Raw genomic sequence first — 25,524 nt, forward strand, 5'->3', positions numbered from 1 at the left:
GGGGGGTTAGGGGGTGGAGGGGGCAGTGTGAGGGGGTGGAGGGGGCAGTGTGAGGGGGGTTAGGGGGTGGAGGGGGCAGTATGAGGGGGGAGGGGGTGAAGGGGGCAGTGTGAGGGGGAAGGTGTGGAGGGGGCAGTGTGAGGGGGGTTAGGGGGTGGAGGGGGCAGTGTGAGGGGGGAGAGGGGGTGGAGGGGGCTGTGTTAGGGGGTGGAGGGGCAGTGTGAGGGGGAGGGGGTGGAGGGGGCAGTGTGAGGGGGGGTTAGGGGGTGGAGGGGGCAGTCCGAGGGGGGTTAGGGGGTGGAGGGGGCAGTCCGAGGGGGTTAGGGGGTGGAGGGGGCAGTGTGAGGGGGTGGAGGGGGCAGTGTGAGGGGGGTTAGGGGGTGGAGGGGGCAGTGTGAGGGGGTGGAGGGGGCAGTGTGAGGGGGGTTAGGGTGTGGAGGGGGCAGTGTGAGAGGGGTTAGGGGGTGGAGGGGGCAGTCCGAGGGAGGTTAGGGGGTGGAGGGGGCAGTGTGAGGGGGGTTAGGGAGTGGGCACTGGGCACCACGCCACGGCAGCTCGCAAAGGCGGTGTGGTGCCCATGTGGGTCGTGTGGTACGTGGTGCCTCCCCCCTCCTGCGTCGGCATAGTTGGGGGGGGGGTGGGGGCGACACGTGGTGGGGGGGGGGGGGGAGGGAGGGGAGGGGGTGGCCCGGGGGAACTCTCGGGGTCCTTACCCTGGCTGCCCTCGTCAGGTTGTGGAGCTTCTTGCGGCACTGGTCTCCCGAGCGTGGGTAGTGCCCCCACAGCGCTAACGGCGATGCCCACATCACGCCAGCTGTGCTTGACTGTGCTGGCCGGGTGCCGGTGGCCACGTCTTGGGCACAGGATCGCCCTCCCCTCTTCCATTGCGTCCAACAGTGTCTCCAGGTCATGGTCCCGGAACCTGGGGGCGGCACGGCGGGGCACGGCCATCTCTCTGTGTCAGGGCCTGTGTGCGGATCGCGCACGTAAAGTGACGCGGCGCCGTGTCATCCGGGCGTCGCGCGCTGACGGCACCGCTCTGGCGCCACTCCCACCGTGTTTCTCGCGGCCCTGACGCCCCCGGAATCGGTGCTGCCGGCGGCCCGATCGCATCATCGGAGAATCCTGCCCCATGGGTTTGTCTCATGAAGAGAGATTGAGCAGTTTAAGGCTCTGCCCTCTCAACTTCGAAGAATAAGAGATCTAATTGAGGTACATTAGATAATAATAATCTTTATTAGTGTCACAAGCAGGCTTACATTAACACTGCAATGAAGTTACTGTGAAAATCCCCTAGTCGCCGCACTCTGGCGCCTGTTCGGGTACACTGAGGGAGAATTCAGAATGTCCAATTCACCCAACAAGCACGACTTTCGGGACTTGTGGGAGGAAACCGGAGCACCCGGAGGAAACCCACGCAGACACGGGGAGAACGTGCAGACTCCGCACAGCCAGTGACCCAAGCCGAGAATCGAACCTGAGACCCTGGCGCTGTGAAGCAACTGTGCTAACCACTCTGCCACCGCGCTGCCCACGAGGCTGATAAAAGGTATTGACAAAGTAGATGTGGAGCCGATAGTCCTCTTGTGGGGTAATCCAGAACGAGAGGTCATAGTTTTCGGAAAAGTGGGAGCAAACTTAAAACAGAGATGAGAAATTCCTTCTCCCAAAGGGTTGTGAATCTGGGGAATTTGCTACCCCGGAGTGCGGTGGATGCTGGGACAGTGGGTAAATTTGAGGAGGAGGTGAACAGATTTTTAATTGGTAATGGGCGGGAAAGTGGAGTTAAGGCCGAGAGGAGATCAGCCATGATCATGTTAGGTGACTTGTACATTCTGAATTCTCCATCCCTCTGCTCATGTGTTTGCTTTGTTTGGCCCTTGTTCCGCACTGTAACCAATCACTGTTTGTCGATGTACCATTTGTCAATGTTCTCTGTTGATTATTCTTTTGTCTACTATGTACGTACTGTGTACGTTCCCTCGGCTGCAGAAAAATACTTTTCACTGTACTTCGGTACATGTGACGATAAATCAAATCAAATCAAATCTACCCGAATGTGGCGACTAGGGGCTTTTCTCAGTAACCTCATTGCAGTGTTGATGTAAGCCGGCTTGCGACGATAAAGGTTATTATTATTATTGAATGGCGGAGTGGACTCGTGGGGCTGAATTGCCGACCCCTGCTCCGAGTTCCTTTGTTCTTATTTCTTCCTCTTTAAGCTGTCGGTAGCAAACAAGAAATGAAAATGAAATGAATGAATGAAAAATTGAAATGAAAATCGCTTATTGTCACAAGTAGGCTTCAATGAAGTTACTGTGAAAAGCCCCCTCGTCGCCACATTCCCGGTGCCAGATCGGGAAGGCTGGTACGGGAGAAACAGAGCACTATAAAGGAAAAATTAAGATTGTTTTTCTCCCTTTAACTCTTTATCCCTCTTTTGGGGCGATGGTGGTGTGGTGGTACTGCCACTGGGGCAATAATCCTGAGACTCAGCGTGACGCTCCGGCGACGCGGGTTCTCAGCGTGACGCTCCGGCGACGCGGGTTCTCAGCGTGACGCTCCGGCGACGCGGGTTCTCAGCGTGACGCTCCGGCGACGCGGGTTCTCAGCGTGACGCTCCGGCGACGCGGGTTCTCAGCGTGATGCTCCGGCGACGCGGGTTCTCAGCGTGACGCTCCGGCGACGCGGGTTCCCAGCGTGACGCTCCGGCGACGCGGGTTCTCAGCGTGACGCTCCGGCGACGCGGGTTCTCAGCGTGACGCTCCGGCGACGCGGGTTCCCAGCGTGACGCTCCGGCGACGCGGGTTCTCAGCGTGACGCTCCGGCGACGCGGGTTCTCAGCGTGACGCTCCGGCGACGCGGGTTCTCAGCGTGACGCTCCGGCGACGCGGGTTCTCAGCGTGACGCTCCGGCGACGCGGGTTCTCAGCGTGACGCTCCGGCGACGCGGGTTCTCAGCGTGACGCTCCGGCGACGCGGGTTCTCAGCGTGACGCTCCGGCGACGCGGGTTCTCAGCGTGACGCTCCGGCGACGCGGGTTCTCAGCGTGACGCTCCGGCGACGCGGGTTCTCAGCGTGACGCTCCGGCGACGCGGGTTCTCAGCGTGACGCTCCGGCGACGCGGGTTCTCAGCGTGACGCTCCGGCGACGCGGGTTCTCAGCGTGACGCTCCGGCGACGCGGGTTCTCAGCGTGACGCTCCGGCGACGCGGGTTCCCAGCGTGACGCTCCGGCGACGCGGGTTCTCAGCGTGACGCTCCGGCGACGCGGGTTCTCAGCGTGACGCTCCGGCGACGCGGGTTCTCAGCGTGACGCTCCGGCGACGCGGGTTCTCAGCGTGACGCTCCGGCGACGCGGGTTCTCAGCGTGACGCTCCGGCGACGCGGGTTCTCAGCGTGACGCTCCGGCGACGCGGGTTCTCAGCGTGACGCTCCGGCGACGCGGGTTCTCAGCGTGACGCTCCGGCGACGCGGGTTCTCAGCGTGACGCTCCGGCGACGCGGGTTCTCAGCGTGACGCTCCGGCGACGCGGGTTCTCAGCGTGACGCTCCGGCGACGCGGGTTCCCAGCGTGACGCTCCGGCGACGCGGGTTCCCAGCGTGACGCTCCGGCGACGCGGGTTCTCAGCGTGACGCTCCGGCGACGCGGGTTCTCAGCGTGACGCTCCGGCGACGCGGGTTCTCAGCGTGACGCTCCGGCGACGCGGGTTCTCAGCGTGACGCTCCGGCGACGCGGGTTCTCAGCGTGACGCTCCGGCGACGCGGGTTCTCAGCGTGACGCTCCGGCGACGCGGGTTCTCAGCGTGACGCTCCGGCGACGCGGGTTCTCAGCGTGACGCTCCGGCGACGCGGGTTCTCAGCGTGACGCTCCGGCGACGCGGGTTCCCAGCGTGACGCTCCGGCGACGCGGGTTCTCAGCGTGACGCTCCGGCGACGCGGGTTCTCAGCGTGACGCTCCGGCGACGCGGGTTCTCAGCGTGACGCTCCGGCGACGCGGGTTCTCAGCGTGACGCTCCGGCGACGCGGGTTCTCAGCGTGACGCTCCGGCGACGCGGGTTCTCAGCGTGACGCTCCGGCGACGCGGGTTCTCAGCGTGACGCTCCGGCGACGCGGGTTCTCAGCGTGACGCTCCGGCGACGCGGGTTCTCAGCGTGACGCTCCGGCGACGCGGGTTCTCAGCGTGACGCTCCGGCGACGCGGGTTCTCAGCGTGACGCTCCGGCGACGCGGGTTCTCAGCGTGACGCTCCGGCGACGCGGGTTCTCAGCGTGACTCTCCGGCGACGCGGGTTTGAATCTTACTGTGACAGATGGAGGAATTCGAAATCAATTTTTAAAAATCTGGAATGAAAAGTCCAATGAACCAATTGTTGTAAAAACCCATCTGGTTCACTGAGGAATTCGGCCCTCCTTACCCATCCTTACTCTTAACTGCCCTCAGAAGTGGGCTAGCAAGCCTCGCAGTTCGAGGGGAATTAGGGATGGGCAAAAGCGATGCCCACATTCAATGAATTTTTAAAAAGTCCTTGGCAAAAGGTAGCACCCTCAGTGGGAGCGATTTTAAAATCTTCTTTGTCCCCAGTCCCGATCACAATCCCGATGGAAACGCATTTGTGTGGAGTACATGTCACACGACCTGATGTGATTTATCCTCCGTAGGCAATTGCTGTCATGGTAATTACCAAACTAATACACTCAAGATAGCCATGGTCCAGGTCCTAGAGAACGGCACCGCGGAGACAGGGAGAGCATAAGAAAGACTTTCATTTATATAGCACCATTCTCAACCATGGGCCATCCCCAAGCACTTTACACTCAGTTGAGTACTTGTGAGGTGTAGTCAAATCAGCAGCCAATTTGCACACTGCAAGATTCCACGAACTGCGATGAGGTATTTTGTTTCAGCGCTGTTGGTTAAAGATTGGCCAAGTACACAATACCCCTGCTCTTCTTTGAGTGAGGCCCGAGGATTGTTTCGATCCAGCTGACAGGGCTCTTTGCACCTGGGCCTCAGGGAAACATGTCATCTGAAAGATAACAGCGTCAGCACTGGTAACCACATTGACAAGTTCCAGCCTGTGCTCCCCTTGTGGGGAGTCTGGAACAAGGGCACACATTTAAAAAATAATGGCTGGGATTCTTTGATGGCCGAGACAGGCGTCGCCTGAGGCCCTCCCCCGCTGCTCCGCCCCCCGGTGGGCCGAGTCCCCGACGGCGCGGGACACATGTGGACTGAGTCCAGCACCGCCACAGTCGGGGGGGGGGGGGGGGGGGGGTTGCCGTTCCGCTGGCAGGGGGAGCTTTGGCGGGGCAGGGAGCACTGGTGGGGGGTGGTCCAGGGGTGGCGAGGCTGGCTGCAGGGGGGGCAGTTTTTTGCCAAGCCGGGTCCGCGTGTGGCCGGCGCCATGTTGCCCAGCGTGGACACCACCGTGCGCCTGCACGGCCACGGACCCGGCCATTCTGCCGCCATATCCGCAGGTGAAGCCGGGGGCTTTACGCTGCGCGGCTGCTAGCCCCCCTCACCGGGCGGAGGATCGGTGCGGGGGGCGGCGCCGACTTTCTGGTCGTAAGACCAAACGGATCCTGCGGGCATAGCCGGAGGATCGGAGAATCCAGCCCATTTAAGATTGAGATGAGGATGATTTTTTTTCTCTCTCAGAGGGTCCTTAGTCTGTGGAATCTTCACCCGTAGGGAAGAGGGGAGGCTGGGTCGCTGGATTTACTCGAGGCTGAGGTTTGATGCAAAGGAGTCAAGGGTTATGGGGGAGTGACAGGAAAGTGGAGTTGAGGCCACAATCAGATCAGCTGTGATCGTATTGAACGGGAGAGCAGGCCCGATGGGCCGAATGGCCTGCTCCTAATCCTCGTAAGACCCGGGGGTGAGTCACAAACCCCCTGACTCAGGGACGCGAGTGCGACCAACCAAGCTACGACGGAGACTACGGGAGGCGGAGACGGAAGCCAGGCCCGGTGGATATCCCTCAGGACAAGATGGAGCCTCACAAGGTGATCGATACAACAGCCTTCCCAATGACAAGGCACCAAGTTCCAACATGCAATGTGGCAAACCAGATGGAAAACTACCCGCCCAGCTTGTTCCTGCAGAAGAAGCCGTCTGGGGGGGGCGGAGGGAGGAGTGGAGGTGGTGGTTGGGGGCGGGGGGGCGTTAGAGGGTGACAAAGCAACTTAAGGTTTGTTATTGATGTGAAACCAGGCTGGCAGCTCTATAATAGGTACTTACTTTATTAGTTTCAAAGCCTACAGTCATGTCTGAGTCACGGTGAAGCTCATTGTCCTGTGTTTTCAATTATTCAGCGTCAGCGGAGTAACAGAAAGGACTGTAATGCTCAGAGATATACAATGACCCTGAGCATGGGGGAAACTTCAGAGTCTGATTAGGCCTCAGCCTGTCCAATTCTGGCTAACATATGCACTTTAGGAAGGACGGCAAGGCCGTTAAGGGGGTGCAGAAGGGATTCACTGGAAAGGTGTCAGGGTTGAGTGACTTTAGTTGTGTGGACAGGCTCCCAGCTCTTTGTGTGAGCACTATCCAGGCACTGTGGACGCGATTGTCCGGCCGCGTTACGCTCCGAGAGAAAGCACAACGTGACCAGAGAATCCCGGGACTGGCCACCAGTGAGCCTCCCAACAGCCTCTGCGCCTCGTGAGGGTTCACTGGAATCCCGCGAGGCTTCGGAGTCAGAACCCCGCCCCGAATGGGCGTGTCGAAACGCCGCCCTCAGAAGTAGGTCATAAACCTATTTACAACCTACTCACCCGGGATCCACTGGCCTCCCTCGATTCTCCGGCCTCCCCAGGGAGGCTGCGGCTGGGCACCGATCAGTGCTGGTCCACACAGACATGGACCAGGCGGAACGGCTCCCGGGGGGGGGGGGTTCCCGGGCCATGGGAGTCCTCTCGGTGGTCAGGGTACGTGCAGGGTGGCAACCTGGCCCTCCCCCTGGAACGTGGCCACGTTGGCACTGCCCAGCTGGCACCTTGGCACTATCACTGTAACACTGCCAAGGTGCCCGGATGGCACTGCCAAGCCAGCAGGAGCACTGCCAGGGTGGAAGTGCCAAGGGCCAGGGAACAAGGTAGGCCATGCCCATGAAATGAGGATGGAGGGGGGGGGGTGTTTGAACAGTGGGGGAGTGCAGGGCAGGTAGGTAGGGGCCTCCGGGAGGTTGGGGGATGATGGGTGGGGGTCCTAGAAGGGAGAGGGTGCTGCAAGGGAGCTTGTGGAGGCCTGAAGAGGTGGGACAGCCAGGGACCCCATAGCCTCACTTGGGGGGGTGTGGGGTAGTGTCCATGTGTGTGGGGAGTGACAAAGCCCATGGGTGTGTGGTGATATGCATCACTGTATATACACAGGGGGTTAATGTAGACACTTTAGGACACTAAATACACAAGGGGTTAATGTACATACACTACACCTAGCTAGACACTAGAGGCAACAACATCAACATCAACAACAAGCACGACAAAAACAACAATGGGACTACGACTGGTACGACATGATACAACTCTGCAAATGAGGGACACTGTTACTGCTCAGCTTAGTACAATGACATACCATGGCAGGATGATGCATCTTCCCAATTCACGTTTGCTACACTACCAACAGGCAACCCGGCTTTCAGGACAGATGCCATCAAGAATTGCCACCATAAGCATCGAAAGAAAGAGTCCAAATCAGTCAATGAAGTGATGTGAACACTTGAACACCTCCTGATGACCAAACACCAGGACGCTGACGGCTTTCACAAGGGAATGACAATGTCACCATTGACACTTCTCTACCAGACCAAATAAATTCATGAACTATTGGACTCATAACTTTTATTTTGTATTATCTTATCCTCAAAGTCATCACAACTATTATTTGGTCTTGTATACTATTGTATAGTCATCACAGTCATCATAACTTGTACACAGCATCACTTAGCTACCTAGTTTGTTCAATTATCTTTAACACTGTACAGAAAATATCTAACACGAAAAAAGGGGGGATGTGATGATATGCATCACTGTAAATACACAGGGGGTTAATGTAGACACTTTAGGACACTAAATACACACGGTGTTAATGTACATACACTACACCTAGCTAGACACTAGAGGGAGCACCAGAGACATGACACACAGACATTCAACCAATAGGTCAGTAAGATAGGACACGACCAATGGACATTCAAGACACATCCAGACGTGACACTACCACAGGGGGGCATTACACCAACCCATATAAAAGGACACAACACACATGCTCAGTCTCTTTCCAGTGGAGACACTTAGTGAGTACAGACAGGGTTGATTGAACGTCACACCCACCACGTGGATTGTAGCAGACTGGTTAGTCAGTCTGAGTAGCTATAGCAGGATTAACAGTAGAGTCGAATCCAAGTAGGAGAATTGTTAACAGTTCAATAAATGTGTTGAAGCTGTCTCCAAGTCTGAACCTTCCTTTGTCAGAGTGCACATCAAGGAAGCAGCTTTTCTACGTCAAGAGGATAACAAAAAATGGTGGGGGTAGGGGATCCCACAAGATCACTTAGTGATCCGGGCACCTTTTCAAAATGGCAGCCCGATCTCGGAGTTCAGCTCCCCCGTGCTGAAAAACATTCCACGTGTGGGCTAAACCGGTGAGAGACTCCCCAGGGCCCAAAAAGAGTTGAATAGCAGCGGGGAACTCGCCAGCAGATCCTGCGGGAAACTCCATGAAAAACCCCGCCACAAATTAACAGACATTTTTGGGGAGAATCGCGCCCTGTGTGAGGACACCCCGCTAAGGGCTCATTGGGGGTCCCTCTTCTTCAGTCCCCCCCCCCCCAGCCCCCAGCACCCTTACAGCACCCCATCCCTTCTAGGACCCCCACCCATTACCCCCCCCAACCTCCCAGAGGCCCCTACTTACCTGCCCTACGCTTGCGATTCTCCGGAACAATTTCTAAGTGTTGTTGCGAGCGGGAATTGCCGCGAGCTTCCCGGCGCTCGACCCAACGAGGCCGGCAACGCTATTTGACGTTAATTGGTCCACTTAACAAGGCCTCACTAGCTTCTTGCCGCAAATGACGGCTCGCCAGCTCTTTCGCCTGTGGTAGTATGTATTGGGGGTCATGTGGGACTGGAAGCCCTAATGTCATTGGCTGACAGATCCCGGGTCCTGGTTGGCCGTTGACCTCATACTCCGCCCTGAAGGCGAAGTATAAGAAGCCGGTGCCTTCCCCCGCAGGCCAGTTTACTATCGGGCTGCTGGGGAACAGACACGCTTAATAAAGCCTCATCGACTTCACTCTATTCGTCTCACGGAGTCTTTGTGCGCCACAATTTATTAAGCGTGCCTAAAAAGGACTATGGAGCTCAGGATCATTCCAGAATGCCTGAGGATCAGCCCCCACACAGTGAATGCGGCAGCAGCCTTCAAACACTGGCAGACTTGCTTTGAGGCCTACATCACATCGACCACAGGCCGAGTCTCAGACGAACAAAAATTGCAGGTCCTGCACTCGAGGGTGAGCACGGAGATTTTCACCCTCATTGAAGACACCCGCGATTTCCAGACGGCGTTCACAGCACTGAGAAGTCTCTACGTTCGCCCAGTTAACCAAATCTACGCTCGCTACCAGCTCGCGACAAGACGGCAAGCTCCCGGAGAATCGATGGACGAGTTCTACGCCGCGCTGCTGATTTTGGGAAGAGCCTGCAGCTGCCCGTCGGTGAATGCAAATGAACATACGGACATGTTAATGCGCGATGCTTTTGTGGCAGGTATGCAATCCTCCCAAATCCGCCAAAGACTTCTAGAAAAATAGTCGCTAGGACTCTCAGAGGCACGGGCCCTGGCAGCCTCGCTGGACGTAGCCGCGCGTAATACCCGCGCCTACGGCCCCGACCGCGCGGCAGGCCATTGGGCCCCGTACGTACCCGCCGCGGCAAACCCCCGGACACCCCACAGGCTTGCGCAGTCCAAACGCCGAGTCGCACCGGGGGCGCCCGCTGTTATTTCTGCGGCCAGGCGAAGCACCCCCGACAACGCTGTCCGGCCCGCGCAGCCATCTGCAAAAGCTGCGGGAAAAAGGGCCACTATGCGGTGGTGTGCCGATCCCGCGAGGTCGCCGCCGTCCCGGGGCCACAGGCAGCCCTACAAGCAGTCTATGCGTCCCAACCCCCCCAGCACGCCATGTGCGACCCGCAGGCACCGCCATTTTGGGTCCCGACCACCGCGGCTCCGGGAGAACTGGGAGCCCTGCACGCCGCCTACGCTCCCCAACCCCCCTCCCCGCAGTCCATGTACGACCCGCCGCCGGCGCTCCCGATTTGGGTGCCGGCCAACACTCTCCACGGAGAGGAGGGGTTTTTTCGCATCCCGAACGCCACCCTCACCCCCGTCCCGCGCCCCACGCCTGACCCGCCGGCGCCACCTACCTTGACCCCGACCACCGCTGTCCCCGGCGAGGGAGCTCCGCACGGTCCCAGCACTCGCGGCCCCACGACTGACCCGCCGGCGCCGCCGACCTGGGCCCCGACCACCGCTGTCCCCGGCGAGGGAGCTCCGCGCGGTCCCAGCGCTCGCGGCCCCACGACTGACCCGCCGGCGCCGCCGTCTGGGCCCTCACCCCGTCCCGCGCCCCACGCCTGACCCGCCGGCCTGGGCCCCGACCACCGCTGTCTCCGGCGAGGGAGCTCCGCGCGGTCCCAGCGCTCGCGGCCCCACGACTGACCCGCCGGCACCGCCGACCTGGGCCCTCACCCCCGTCCCGCGCCCCACGCCTGACCCGCCGGCGCAACTTACCTGGACCCCGATCACCGCTGTCCCCGGCGAGGGAGCTCCGCACGGTCCCAGCGCTCGCGGTACTGACCCGCCGGCCTGGGCCCCGACCACCGCTGTCCCCGGCGAGGGAGCTCCGCGCGGTCCTAGCGCCCGCGGCCCTGGCGCTCGCAGTCAAGGAACTCCGCGCGGTCCTAGCGCCCGCGGCCGGGGCGCTCGCAATGCAGGAACTCCGCGCGGTCCTAGCGCCCCCCAGACCCCCCAGCACACCATGTGCGACCCGCAGACGCCGCCATTTTGGGTCCCGACCACCACGAGGGGAGGAGGGGCGCTGCCATCTTGGACCGCCCCCGACCTGTACGACGCATGGGGGCGGCCATTTTTTCCACCCCCGACGCCATCTTGTGACCCCTCAGCCACGGGCGATGTATGGGGTGGCCATTTTGTCCATCCCCGACGCCATCTTGGACGGCAACAACGGACCCCACCCCACTACTACAACCACGGCTCGCTTCGGTTACAATCGATCAGGCTCGGCCCCGGACTCTCCAGACGACGACGACAACGGTCCTAATTAACGGCCACGAGACGCCATGCCTAGTCGACTCCGGGAGCACGGAAAGTTTTATACATCCCGACACGGTAAGACGCTGTTCCTTAACTACCTTCCCCAGCACACAAAAGATTTGCCTAGCTGCAGGATCCCACTCCGTACAGATCCAGGGATTCTGCATAGTTACCCTAACGGTACAGGGGAGGGAATTCAAAAACTACAAACTTAACGTCCTTCCCCAACTCTGTGCCCCCACCTTGCTGGGCTTAGATTTTCAATGTAACCTACAGAGCCTTACGTTTAAATTCGGCGGCCCCATACCCCCACTCACTATCTGCGGCCTCGCCACCCTCAAGGTGCAACCCCCGCCACTAGGAGCAGACGGTACAGCGCCCAGGACCGGACCTTCATTCGCTCCGAAGTCCAGCGGCTACTAAAGGAGGGCATAATCCAGGCCAGCAATAGTCCCTGGAGAGCGCAGGTGGTGGTAGTGAAGACAGGAGAGAAACAAAGTATGGTCATTGACTATAGCCAGACCATCAACAGGTACACACAACTAGACGCGTACCCTCTCCCCCGCATATCCGACATGGTCAATCGGATTGCCCAGTATAAAGTCTTCTCCACCGTGGACCTCTAGTCCGCCTACCATCAGCTCCCCATCCGCCCAAGTGACCGCAAGTACACAGCCTTCGAGGCAGACGGGCGATTATACCATTTCCTACGGGTCCCTTTTGGCGTCACAAACGGCGTCTCGGTCTTCCAACGGGAAATGGACCGAATGGTTGATCAACATGGGTTACGGGCCACGTTCCCGTACCTCGACAATGTAACCATCTGCGGCCACGATCAGCAGGATCACGACGCCAACCTCCAAAAATTCCTCCAGACTGCCAAAGCCTTGAACCTCACGTACAACGAGGACAAGTGCGTTTTTAGCACCGATCGGCTAGCCATTCTGGGCTACATAGTGCGCAATGGGATAATAGGCCCCGACCCCGAACGTATGCGCGCACTCATGGAATTTCCCCTCCTGCACTGCCCAAAAGCCCTGAAACGCTGCCTGGGGTTCTTTTCATACTACGCCCAGTGGGTCCCCCAGTACGCAGACAAGGCCCGCCCCCTAATACAGACCACGACTTTCCCGCTGTCGACAGAGGCTTGCCAGGCTTTCAGCCGCATCAAAGCGGACATCGCAAAGGCCACGATGCGCGCCATCGACGAGTCCCTCCCCTTCCAGGTCGAGAGCGACGCCTCTGACGTAGCTCTAGCGGCCACCCTTAACCAAGCGGGCAGACCCGTGGCCTTCTTCTCCCGAACCCTCCACACCTCAGAAATCTGCCACTCCTCAGTGGAAAAGGAAGCCCAAGCCATAGTGGAAGCTGTGCGACATTGGAGGCATTACCTAGCCGGCAGGAGATTCACTCTCCTCACTGACCAACGGTCGGTAGCCTTCATGTTCGATAATGCACAGCGGGGCAAGATCAAGAACGACAAGATCTTGCGGTGGAGGATCGAACTCTCCACCTTCAACTATGAGATCTTGTACCGGCCCGGAAAGCTGAACGAGCCGTCCGATGCCCTATCCCGCGGCACATGTGCCAACGCACAAATTGACCGCCTACAAGCCCTCCACGAGGACCTCTGCCATCCGGGGGCCACTCGGTTTTACCACTTCATCAAGTCCCGCAATCTCCCATACTCCTTAGAGGAGGTCCGTACAGTCACAAGGGACTGCCACATCTGCGCAGAATGCAAACCGCATTTTTTCAGGCCAGGTGGAGCGCACCTGATTAAGGCTTCCCGCCCCTTTGAACGCCTCAGTCTCGATTTCAAAGGGCCCCTCCCCTCCACCGACCGCAACGCGTATTTCCTTAATGTAGTGGACGAATACTCCCGCTTCCCTTTTGCCATTCCCTGCTCCGACATGACCGCGGCCACAGTCATTAAAGCCCTGAACAGCATCTTCACGCTGTTCGGTTACCCCGCATACGTCCACAGCGACAGGGGGTCCTCTTTCATGAGAGACGAGCTGCGCCAGTTCCTGCTCAGCAAGGGCATAGCTTCAAGCAGGACGACCAGCTACAACCCCCGGGGGAACGGGCAAGTAGAAAGGGAGAACGGCACGGTCTGGAAGGCCGTCCTACTGGCCCTACGGTCCAGGGATCTCCCAGTTTCACGGTGGCAGGAGGTCCTCCCGGACGCTCTCCATTCCATCCGGTCGTTATTATGTACGAGCACTAATCAAACGCCTCACGAGCGTCTCCTTGTCTTCCCTAGGAGGTCCTCCTCTGGAACGTCGCTGCCGACCTGGCTGGCGGCCCCAGGACCCATCCTGCTCCGAAAGCACGTGCGGGCACATAAGGCGGACCCGTTGGTCGAAAGGGTTCACCTCCTCCACGCAAACCCCCAGTACGCCTACGTGGAGTACCCCAACGGCCGACAGGACACGGTCTCCCTGCGGGATCTGGCGCCCGCCGGCACCACGCACCCCCCCCCGACACCATCAACCCAACCGCCCCCCTTCCTGCCACCGCCGCACCCCGCGACCGCCCCCTTCCCAGGAGGATCAGTCCCCCTCCCCTTTGCACCGACAGCTGAAACCGTGCGGCTCCCGGAGGCGACAACGCTGGTACAAGCACCACCACCACCGCCAGGGCCGAGGCGATCGACACGGACGACCAGACCGCCCGACCGACTCGTGGCGTCGATGTAAAACAAAGATGGACTGTCCAATGAACATTTTGTTTTTCCTATACCCTCTGTAAATAGTTGTAACAGGACGATACTGTCCAATACTGTACTACCATGTAACTGTTCTATCCTCCCAGGACCAGCCCTGTAAACCCTTACCACCATACGAAGCATCACCCCGCCGGGTTCATTTTTGACAAGGGGTGAATGTGGTAGTATGTATTGGGGGTCATGTGGGACTGGAAGCCCTAATGTCATTGGCTGACAGATCCCGGGTCCTGGTTGGCTGTTGACCTCATACTCCGCCCTGAAGGCGAAGTATAAGAAGCCGGTGCCTTCCCCCGCAGGCCAGTTTACTATCGGGCTGCTGGGGAACAGACACGCTTAATAAAGCCTCATCGACTTCACTCTATTTGTCTCACGGAGTCTTTGTGCGCCACATCGCCGAGACCGCTCTCGCCAGTCCCCCGCTAACAAGGTCGAGCAGCACTTGCTCAGCCAACCCTAATGATGCCAAGAAGACCAGCCCCAAGATTCAGGGCTGCCGACGTGGGGAGGCCCCAGGACGCGGTGGAGGCCAGGAGGGATGTCCTGTCCCCCCACCCCCCGAGTGTCCCAGTGCTGCCTGGGACGAGGTGGTGGCAGCAGCTCGGTGAGTGTGACCAGGAGGACTGGCCTTCAGTCCAGGAAGAAGGTCGACGACTTACACCGGGCAGCACGAGTGAGGAGACACCAATGCAACCCCCCCCCTCCCCCCGATGCCCCAGGAAGTACCTTCCCACCCCCACCCCCTCTCCCAGCACAGTGAACCACGCGTGTGGCTAACGATGCCCTCTCTGCGTCTCCTCAGGTAAAGCTCTCCCACAATCGTCAGGAGAGGGCACAGACTGCCGGTGGGGTGCCGGACATCAGAATCCTCGCCTCCTTCGAGGAGCGGGCCCCGGCGGTGTCCGGTGTGGCCGAGGACAGGGCGGTCACAAACGCAGAGGCAGGCGGGCGCCGCAGAGGTGAGGAAGCACCAGGCGCCACCCGGAGGATCTGTGAGTTGTTGTTGCCTTACTGACTGACCCATCCCTCCCACTGACCACATGTCCATTCTCCTGCAGGTCCTCCAGCTGACGGAGCCGGCCCATCCTGGCTGGCCCCCTCTCCTGCCTCCGAGGAGAACACCTCGGAGGAGAGCTCCGAGGATGCAACTGTTATAATCACGGCACAGCTGTCATCAGCTGAGATACACACACCTCGTGGGGAATATTAGTGGAAAGGCTTCTGGGCACAATCTGGTGAGCACCACACTGCTGCCAATGCACATCTGGTGGAGGCAGGAACCCCCAGGCGGGACAGTAGTTGGAGGCATGCCGCATCCCAGGACTCAGCTGGGTCCCAGCCTGATGCTGAGCCTCTGGAAGTGGGTGACCCGGAGCTGATGGAGACGATAACAGCCGGGACATTCAGAGGGAAATGCCAGCGTCGCTCCAGCTGACCCATAGCTGCTTGGATGAGTCCCAGAGGCTATGGCCGCAGGAGATGGCGCCAGCAATGCGGGGCATCAAGGCCAATTAGTGTGGTGACCGCAGTGGAGAGCCTGGTGCACGACGTTGGCACCACGAGTGAAGGTGTCCAAGGTGTCGCGCAGTCGGTGACAGCCATGGCTGAGAGTCTCGACAGATTGTCTACCTCACTGGGGATGTCACCCAGTACCAGGCTGACCTTGATGAGGTTTGCAGCCGGTTAAAATGGCTAACTCCCGATTAGAATGGCCAAACCCCGAATTAAAATGGCGAACGGAAGAGGCTGATGGGAAAATCAGCCAACAGGACTCAAACAGACAGCTGCAGGTAAAACAGTGGGCGAGATCCTCCGACACCCCCGACGGGTCGGAGAATCGCCGGGGGCTGGCGTGAATCCCGCCCCCGCCGGTTGCCGAATTCTCCGGCACCGGATATTCGGCGGGGGCGGGAATCGCACCGCGCCGGTTGGCGGGCCCCCCCCCCCCGCGATTCTCCGGCCCGGATGGGCTGAAGTCCCGCTGCTAAAATGCCTGTCCCGCTGGCGTAGATTAAACCACCTACCTAACCGGTGGGACAAGGCGGTGCGGGCGGGCTCCGGGGTCCTAGGGGGGGCGCGGGGCGATCTGGCCCCGGGGGGTGCCCCCACGGTGGCCTGGTCCGCGATCAGGGCCCACCGATCCGCGGGCGAGCCTGTGCCGTGGGGGCACTCTTTCCCTTCCGCCTTCGCCACGGTCTCCACCATGGCGGGGGCGGAAGAGACTCCCTCCACTGCGCATGCGCGGGAATGCCGTGAGCGGCCGCTGACAATCCCACGCATGCGCCGCCCGGAGATGTCATTTCCGTGCCAGCTGGCGGGGCTCCAAAGGCCTATTCCGCCAGCTGGCGGGGCAGAAATTCGTCTGGCGTGGGCCTAGCCCCTTAAGGTTGGGGCTCAGCCCCCCAAGATGCGGAGCATTCCGCACCTTTGGGGCAGCGCGATGCCCGACTGATTTGCGCCGTTTTGGGCGCCAGTCGGCGGACATCGCGCCAATACCGGAGAATTTCGCCTATTGTATTCGCCTCTGGGGAGGCCAGACAGAATCGATATCTGCAGCCATCAACATAACAACTCACCAGCCATCTCAATACTAATCAGCAATCCCCGGGGACAATATGCTACAAATTAGACACACAAAGCCAACCCAGACTTTTCGGCGCCAGCAGGAGCCTACACAAAAGAGAGGTGAACGACCACCCCAAAACCGCCCATCGATCAAGGAATCGCTCCAGCGTTGGAGAATATCGAACCAAGTGATTGGGATGAAGTCCAATCACTTGGAACCAGGTACAGGGTCCGCCCTGAAAGGCGGGAAGCCCCTGGGGACTATAAGAATAGAGTCCAAGTTCAAATCGACCCTCCTGCACCCTTCTTCTCCTCTCCGCACCCTTCGAGACCCTTCTGCTGACCTTCTACAACAGCTGCGAGAACCGTAAGTCTTACTCCAACGCTCGCTACGAGATAGGCACTCCTGACTATCGACCTGTACCCGCTTTGAATCCCGCAGGCTCAGAACCCATACGAAAGGCCATTCATTTCCCTGACCTGGTGGGCCATTTCCAAAGTTAAGTATTGGTCTGTTAGTTGTAGGAAGTAGCTTAGAAGTAGAATTAATGTATAAGTATTGATTACTGTATTTCATAAATGTACGTTGATTTAACTCTTACTAAGCGGTGTGTTGGATTATTGATCATTACTCGGGCTTGAACCACGTGGCGGAATCAGAAAGATACTTGGCGACTCAAGAGCAAAGGTGATAGAACAAGAGCAATTAAACTAAGGCTAAAACGAGCAACAGGTTCTGCGGGACATGTCCCGCTCTCAGATGGATTGGATTGGGTTTGTTTATTGTCACGTGTACCAAGGTATAGTGAACATTATTTTTCTGCGAGCAGCTCAAACAGATCACTTAGCAAGAGAAGATCAAAGAGAAAGTTAGTGATAGTGTTAGTCTTAGAATTACGTTTTAGGAGATTAGTCCGGTTATAGGAGATATAAGAAGAGGATCTGTGTGAGCGAGCTCGCAGAGAGTCGCCACTCCCCGGTACCATCTTGGCATGGGCATGGCCCTGCGGAGCTTGTCCCAGTCTCATTTGGGCATGGCTGAGGTACTGTCGAGCATGTTGCAGTCACTGAGGAGCATCGCCGAGGGCGTCGACACGACGGTGCAAACATCGGGGAGCCGCCAGGGCTGGCAGAGCCATGCGATGCAGGGGCAGCCAGGGCTCAAACCAGCTGCCCCTTCACCCCAAGGTGGACCCCAGGGCCCTGACCTGAAGGCTGCGAGCAACCCGGACCTGTCCCGGATGCCTCTGAATGGCGGAGCAGACTCGATGGGCCAAATGGCCTAACTCTGCTCCTATGTCTTATGATCTTATGGTCCCATGGGGCACCAGCTCTCCCGAGTTCCACCCCTCTGATGAGGCCGCTCTCGGGGTCAGCACATGGGACACTGCAGCACAGCCGTGCATGTGCCGCCAACAAGTGCGTCAGGGCCCTCCGGCCTCAGAGCCCCCAGAGGACGCCCGCCAGGGGCATCGAGGGCCTGGGGACAAGGTAGGCAGCTGGCAGCCTCCATCTCAGATGTGCACCCTGGGTACACACCTAGGCATGGTTGTCGAGCTCGGAGGGCCAGGCACATCGAGGATCACTGAGGGCACCGGGGGGAAGGGATGGTTAGGGGGGGTGGTAGGGGGTTGTGGGGAGGTGGGGGGTAGGGAGGGGGTGGGGGTGACACAACTGGGAGTGGGGTATTGTACGGCACATTAAATCCCTTTTTGCACAACCATTGTGGTGCCTCTCCCACTTTCTTCCGCAATGCAGGCTGACCCCAGATGCTTAGTCCATCTCTCCAGGCCTCCAGTCCGGGTGATCAGTGGGGCAGACGGGCAGGGAGAGGGGATGGCCCAGGAATGGGTAAACACGATCTAGGGTTGGATGGTGGTGCTGTGAGCAATTGCCCCCTCCCCCGGTTGCTCCCCCCCCCTCATGGCGGCCCACCCCTACGGAGGGTCACCCACCCACAGCCGAAGGTCCCCCACCCCACCTGACGAGCACAGGGGCAGCAAGCGCAGCACCCCCGGGCTCTTTGCCTGTGAACAAAGATGGCTACTCACCTCGGCTCCCCACCGAAGCCCTTCTGTCAGGTTCATGTTTTTCAAAAGGAGTACTAAACGGCGCCACCTGCTGGGGAGACCGCTGAACGACGAGAGGCCGTTGGATATGAGGTTGTTCAACTCAGTTGTATGGAAACGGGGCTTAAGTGATAATGATTGGTTTCTCGCCACGCTAGGGCGAGATCCCGCTTTTGCCGACGAGAGATGGGCCGGTTGCATCGCAAACTGTTTGGCGCCCGGCGTGGATCTTGTTTTTTGGCCTCTTCCGCTACTCACCGGCCTCATTTCACTTGAGCGAGAGCGTAACAAGGCCGGAGAGTCGCGCCCCATGTCTCCGAAGCTTTCCTGTGCAGTTCCCGTGCTGCAAGTTCAACATTCTCCGATGCGACGGCTTCGTTGCCGCCTGACCAAAACGTTGAGGGTTGCCTCCTGCCACGTGGCATGGTTTAAGGCTGTTCACCATGTCGTGGCTGTGCTTAACCTTGCTGCCACTGTGTTTGACCGCTGCTGAGCATCATGTTGTGTGTCTATAATGGTGTAAGTGCATCAATCACTCTTAAGGGATTGGGTACACACAGACCAGGCACATGGGAATCTTTATACAAAGGTAGGAAGCTTGAAGACAGCAGCAGCAGAGTTGTGATTCTTTTCATGAGCCAAATAAACAAAATCAACAAACCATCGAATAAATCAAAAACCCAGTTCCTTAAAGGGACGCTGCATCAAAGTAAACAGAATCTCAAAGGAACCATAAAACATCAAAACAAAATGTGATTAAAGGCCATCTTGGTCAGGCCCAGGAGCAGGCCTAGAAAGAGGTCCTCCTCCCTCCCCGCCGCTCTCCGCACCTAGTGACCAAAGATCAGCAGCGCGGTACTGAAACGCAGCAGCAGAGCTGTGCGCGCTGTGTTCGGCAAAAGTGAAACTGTGACTGGATCACATGACACACTTCCCTCCCAGCGATATGGTGCTGCTATTGTTTTAAAGGCAGATTGCAACACTCCTTAGAGCAGGGGTGGCGAAGAGCAGATTTGATAGAGGTTTTCAAAATCATGAAAGGTTTTGATAGAGTGCAGAGAAATTGTCTCCAGTGGCAGAAGGGTCGGTAATCGGGGGACACCAATGGAGATGATTGGTAAAAAAGACCAGAGGTGACAGGAAACATATTTTCATACAGTCAGTTGTGATTAGGAATGTGCTACCTGGAAGGGGATTCACTGGTAATTTCCAAAAGGGAACTGGCTAAATACTGGAAGGGAAAAATATTTAGGAGCTATGGGGAAAGAGCGGGGAGGGCGGGATTAATTGGAAAAGCTCTATCAAGGGATTGGCACAGGTGTGATGGGCAGAATGGCGTCTTCTGTGCTGTATAACTCAATGATATTATAAATCATACAGGGGGAGATGGTGGCGTTGTGGTAATGTCACTCGGCTAATAATCTGAGGCCCAGCTAATGCTGTGGGCAACATGGATTCAAAAGGATAACGCCCACATCTCACAAAGTAAGCAAGTACGCCGCTTTCGAGGGGGCGGAGCATCGCAAAAGTGAACGCGATCGCGCCGTCGGCGACCGGGGAATCTTGCCCACGGCGTTTTGTGCCAGGGTTCTATTCTGGGATCTTCCCGTCCAGTTATATCAACTGGGATCGTAACAGCGAGGTTGCCAACCCTTCAGGATTGTCCCCGGAGTCTGTGCAAAGATTGATCTCCTGCACAGTGCAATAATTAACACAGGATTAAGCAGAATTGGAGCATGCTTGTAACAATATTGAATGTGGTGGGAGAGGATGCTGGAGTTGACGCTATGAGTGGACATAGGAGCTCATTTGGTGAAACCTCCAGGAATATGCCCAACCAGAGTTGGCAATCCACCTTGGGCGGGGAGTGTCTCACCCACCATCTTCCACTATTTACTCCTTCGTCATTTTAAACACTTTCAATTATATTCCTCCTTTCTTGCTAAGCTGAAATCACCGTCCTCTCATCCCTCATAGGCCTTTAGACCGATGCACCTGTGCAGCATCTTAAAGAGGAGGACGCTGTGGTCTGGAGCATCGCTGGCAGTGGAGACTCGACCACCCATAAACATCTGACCTCAAAGAGCATGGCCCACACTGCCTCGGGGGTATCTGGCAGTTTAGTGAATTGCCTCCTCAGACCCGTCTCCCACCAACTCAAACTAATCTGTTAGTTACACATGGGTGTGACGGTCACCACTGGGCAACAACTACCCTGGTGGGATTTGAACCCATGTCCTCAGAGCATATAGCCAGGGCCTGTAGATTATGAGCTCAGTGCCATCACCTGGACACCACCATCTCCCCTAGTTACGCTGCGATGTAACTCTTTTAAATCTCTCAGGACAAAGGGTTAAAGGTGTAGCTATGAGGAGGTGTCAATGGAACCACGTTCCTGCATTTGGGATGATCGTCACATATATGCATGTGCTGCCCTCTAGTGTTTGCTGTTGGTTAGCTACCGGCAGGAGACTTCTCTACTTATGTGATGGGAATTAGCTGTGACAAAAGCCTGGAATTTTTCAGATGTGCTCCCGCTCTGCTGCCTGGGTGGAAATAACGTGGAAATGCACATGCTAATGCTTCCAGCAGAGTTACAGAGGCAGCAAGGAAATTCAAAGTGACAAATGTGATGTATCATTCGGAGACTGCACTGACTTAACAGCCAGGTGACGGAGTTTCCTAACAGGCGCCACACTTCAAAAGTACTTCATTGGGTAGAAATCAGTTTGGGATCTCCTGAAGGCTGTGTGAGGTGCTTCAGTGCAGAGGTCGCATAATACTTAAATGAATGTGTGGTGGTATGTATTAGGGGTATTACGGTACCCTGTGATGCCGAGAGTCTATTGGTGGATAGACGCTGGGTCCCGATTGGATCAGCCGCCTACTGGCTCCACCCAATAAGGCGGAGTATAAGAGCCCGGGTTCTCCCAGCAGCCGCATCTGTAACTGTGCTGCTGGGGAACAAGTCTGCGTAATAAACCCATCGATTGACTCCATCTCTTCTCGTCTCGTGAGTGATTGACCGTGCTACAGAATGCAAATTCTACAATGACCATGAAACCATTGTCGATTGCCACAAAACCCATCTGGTTCAGTAATGTCCTTTAGGGAAGGAAATCTGCTGTCCTTACCTGGTATGGCCTACATGTGGCTTCAGATCCACAGCAATGTGGTTGACTCCTTTTTTATACAAATTTAGAGTACCCAATTCTTTTTTTTCCCAATTAAGGGGCAATTCAGCGTGGCCAATCCACCTACAGGTTGTGAGGGTGAAACCCACGCAAACACAGGGAGAATGCGCAAACTCCACATGGACAGTGACCCAGAGTTGGGATCGAACCTGGGACCTCGGCGCCGTGAGGCAGCAGTGCTAACCATTGCGGCACCGTGCCGCCCTAATGTGATTGACCCTTAACTGCCCTCTGAAATGGCTGAGCAAGTCACTCAGTTCAAGGGCAAATAGGGAAGGACGATAAATGCTGGCCCAGTATCCTCACAACCTTCTCAAGCTGCATCAAACAATCATTGGTTCCTGGAGTATGCTCAGGGGAACTCGGGAGAAGCAACAAATGTACACAGCCAGATCCAACACACAGTCATGTGATAGTGACCATTTATCCTGTTGGTTGAGGTGTATATATTCATCAGTAAACCAGGGGCAGCCCCCCCACTCTTTGGATTTTGCCTTGCGATCTTTCATTCTGGATACTTAAGCACGTAATTGAGGCTGAGGCGATACTGATGGCGTGTAGCACTGCCAGAGAGGCTGACATATGCATTGCTGGTTAAATTGAGGCCCTCCGCACTGGGCTAAATCGCTGTCTTTTAAAGCAGACCAAGGCAGGCCAGCAGCACGGTTCAATTCCCGTACCAGCCTCCCCGAACAGGCGCCGGAATGTGGCGACTAGGGGCTTTCCACAGTAACTTCATTGAAGCCTACTTGTGACAATAAGCGATTTTCATTTCATTTTCATGTTAAATAGGGGCCAGAAGAGGGCCTCAATTTGACCAGCAATGCCTATGTCAGCCTCTCTGGCAGTGCTACACGCCATCAGTATCGCCTCAGCCTCAATTACGTGCTTAAGTATCCAGAATGGGTCCAGAACTAATGGCCATGTGTCTGTGAGACAAGTGCGTTGTCACTCAACTCTAAATAGAAAATGCTGCAAAGGCTCAGCAGGTCCCTTAATCATTTGTGAAGAGAGAGAGAGCGAGAAACTCCATTTTGACAAAGGCGAAACGGCTTTTTCCCCTCGGTTTTTCCCTGGCCACAGATTTTTTTTAAAAATTCTTTCTCGGGATGTGGGCACCGTCGGCAAGGCCAGGCTTTGTTGTCCTAATCGCCCCTGAACTGAGTGGCCGGCTGGACCATTTCAGAGGGTCGTTGAGCAGCAACCACATGGCTGTGGGTCTGGAGTCACATGTAGGCCAGACCGGGTAAGGACGGCAGATTTCCTTCCCTAAAGGACATTAGTGAACCAGATGGGTTTTTATGACAATCGATGACAGTTTTATCACTGAGGCTACCTTCCAGTTGAATTTTTTTGTGTGGCCGTTGTCCCTTGAGCATTAGCCTGGGTTCCTGGATTACTAGCCCAGTGACATTACCACTACACTAGGACAGCTGAGTATTTCCCGGATTCTCTGTTTATATTTTTCACAGTATTTGTGTTTTGTTGACACTGAGTTACAGCTTACGTTATCGCCTCGATTCAATTGTCAAAAAACTAGAATCTATATCAGGCCTTACCTGGAGGTATTCCTTGATCCTGGGAGCACAATTCTCCTTGGTAAAGATTGGGAGCAAAATCACACTCGAATCCGCTCCTGCTGTGGGGATAACTGCTGGAGCGTTGGTCCTCCTTACCCATGCAGAGCAGTGACCCCTGATGAACAGGGTGAGTAAAGCCAGCTCTTTGGGGATCCCAGAGACTCTCGAGCCCCCCACTGGGATGGTATTCCTTATTCCAAGATGGCAGGTTTGGTTCCACCGGGGGCGAGGGCGAGAACCCTTTACTGGCCTCGGGAGCGTCAGTTGGCAAAAATGTCGGCGAGCCTGAATTATTCCCGCGGCATACGGAGGTGGCGGTGAAATGGGCACCCATCTGCAGCGCTGGGCCCCCCGCGGCACCTCGTGACCATGGGGTGTCCTTGCGAGGGGCGCGGAACGCGCTGGCACACGTGACGGGCTCGATGTCAGATCCAGGCCGAGAGGGAGCTGATAGCCCCTGGAGCGAGTGAGTTGATCCTGAGGTCTGCCGGAATTCCATTCCTGTAAATTAGATGCGAATCATCAGTGGATTTCCCAACTGATTCCCAATTTATCCCGAGCACAGATTCCATTAGCTCGCGGGGAGAGGAGTGACAGGAGGGGGGAAACTGTCACTCTAGGAACACTGGGAGTAAAATGTCACTCTGGGAATATTGGGCATAAGATGTTACACTGGGAAAACTGGGGACGAATGCCACTCGAGAGATACTGCGAGAGAATGTCACTCTGGAAATACTGGGAGAGAATGTCACTCCGGGAATATGGGGAGTGAATAACACTCTAGGAATATTGGGAGCAAATGTCACTTTGGGAATATTGGGAGTAATATGTTACACTGGGAATACTGGGAGAAAATTCTACCCTGGGAATACTAGAGTAAAATGTTATTCTGGGAATATTGGGAGCAAATGTCACTTTTGGGAATATTGGGAGTAATATGTTACACTGTGAATACTGGGAGGAAATTGCACTCTGGGAATACTGGAGTAAAATGTTATACTGGGAATATTGGGAGACAATGTCACTCTTGGAATATTGAAGTAAAATGTTGCACAATAATATTGGGAAAGAATGTCATTCTGGGAACACTGGAGTAAAATTTTATGCTGGGAATATGGGAGTGAATGTCACTCTGGAGATATTGGGAATAGAATGTTACGCTTGGAATACTGCGAGGGAATGCCACTTTGGGAATACTAGGGTGAATGTTACATGGGAATATTGGGAGAGAAAGTCACTCTGGGAACATAGGGAGTAGAAGAAACAAAGGGGCTGGATTCCCCGTCGGCGGGATTCTCCGTTTCACCGGCATCGCACTCACGCCCGCGGCTTTCCTGGCGGAGTGGGGGTGCCCACTATGGGAAACCTCATTGGCCGTCTGCCGGGACAGATTATCCGGCGGGAAAGGCCGGGTTGTCCGGTCGGCGAGCTGCGTGCCGGTTTTCCTGCCCCAGCCCGCACTCCTTGCAGAGAATGGAAAATTCCGCCCGAGGGTCTCGTGGTGAAGCGGGTAACGTCCCTGCCCCTGTGCCAGAAACTCTGGGTCCAACCCCCCCCCCCCCCCCCAGGACATGATGGCCAAGGGAGGAGCATTCATAATGCAGCCAGAGCCGAACAGTTTGACTGTCAGCCTGTAAAAGCCTCCCAACACACACCGATGGTAGGCAGGAAAAGCAGAGTCAGCCATGTGATGGGAAGAACGTTGAAGTCTCCACCATCACCATTCATAGCTCCTGACTATGAAATCCATGTTGCCACAGCAACTTAGATTCCCTGAGTAAGCTGTAAGTCACCACCACAGAGTGTATCCAGCACGGGACTATCCAGCCCAACCAGTCCATTCTGGTCTTTATGCTCCACTCAAACTTCCTCCCATCGTTTTTCACTTAAATCTGTAATGGTAACCCTTCAAGAACATAAGAACCAGGAGCAGGAGTAGGCCATCTGGCCCCTCGAGCCTGCTCCGCCATTCAATGAGATCATGGCTGCTCTTTTGTGGACTCAGCTCCACTTTCCGGCCCGAACACCATAACCCTTAATCCCTTTATTCTTC

At 56.6% G+C, this 25,524-nt stretch overlaps 1 protein-coding gene across 1 annotated transcript in view; it reads right to left on the bottom strand.

The window, feature by feature from the left end:
* LOC140427809 (DNA-binding protein RFX6-like) overlaps positions 1-25,524 on the bottom strand; it is an 80,944-nt gene that overhangs the window by 14,780 nt on the left and 40,640 nt on the right. Inside the window, exon 17 of the mRNA XM_072513489.1 lies at positions 23,451-23,972. Coding sequence (XP_072369590.1) covers positions 23,451-23,972 — 522 coding nt within the window. The remainder of the gene's footprint in view (positions 1-23,450; positions 23,973-25,524) is intronic.

Source organism: Scyliorhinus torazame, chromosome 1 (genome assembly GCF_047496885.1).
Source record: "Scyliorhinus torazame isolate Kashiwa2021f chromosome 1, sScyTor2.1, whole genome shotgun sequence".
NCBI lineage: Eukaryota > Metazoa > Chordata > Chondrichthyes > Carcharhiniformes > Scyliorhinidae > Scyliorhinus > Scyliorhinus torazame.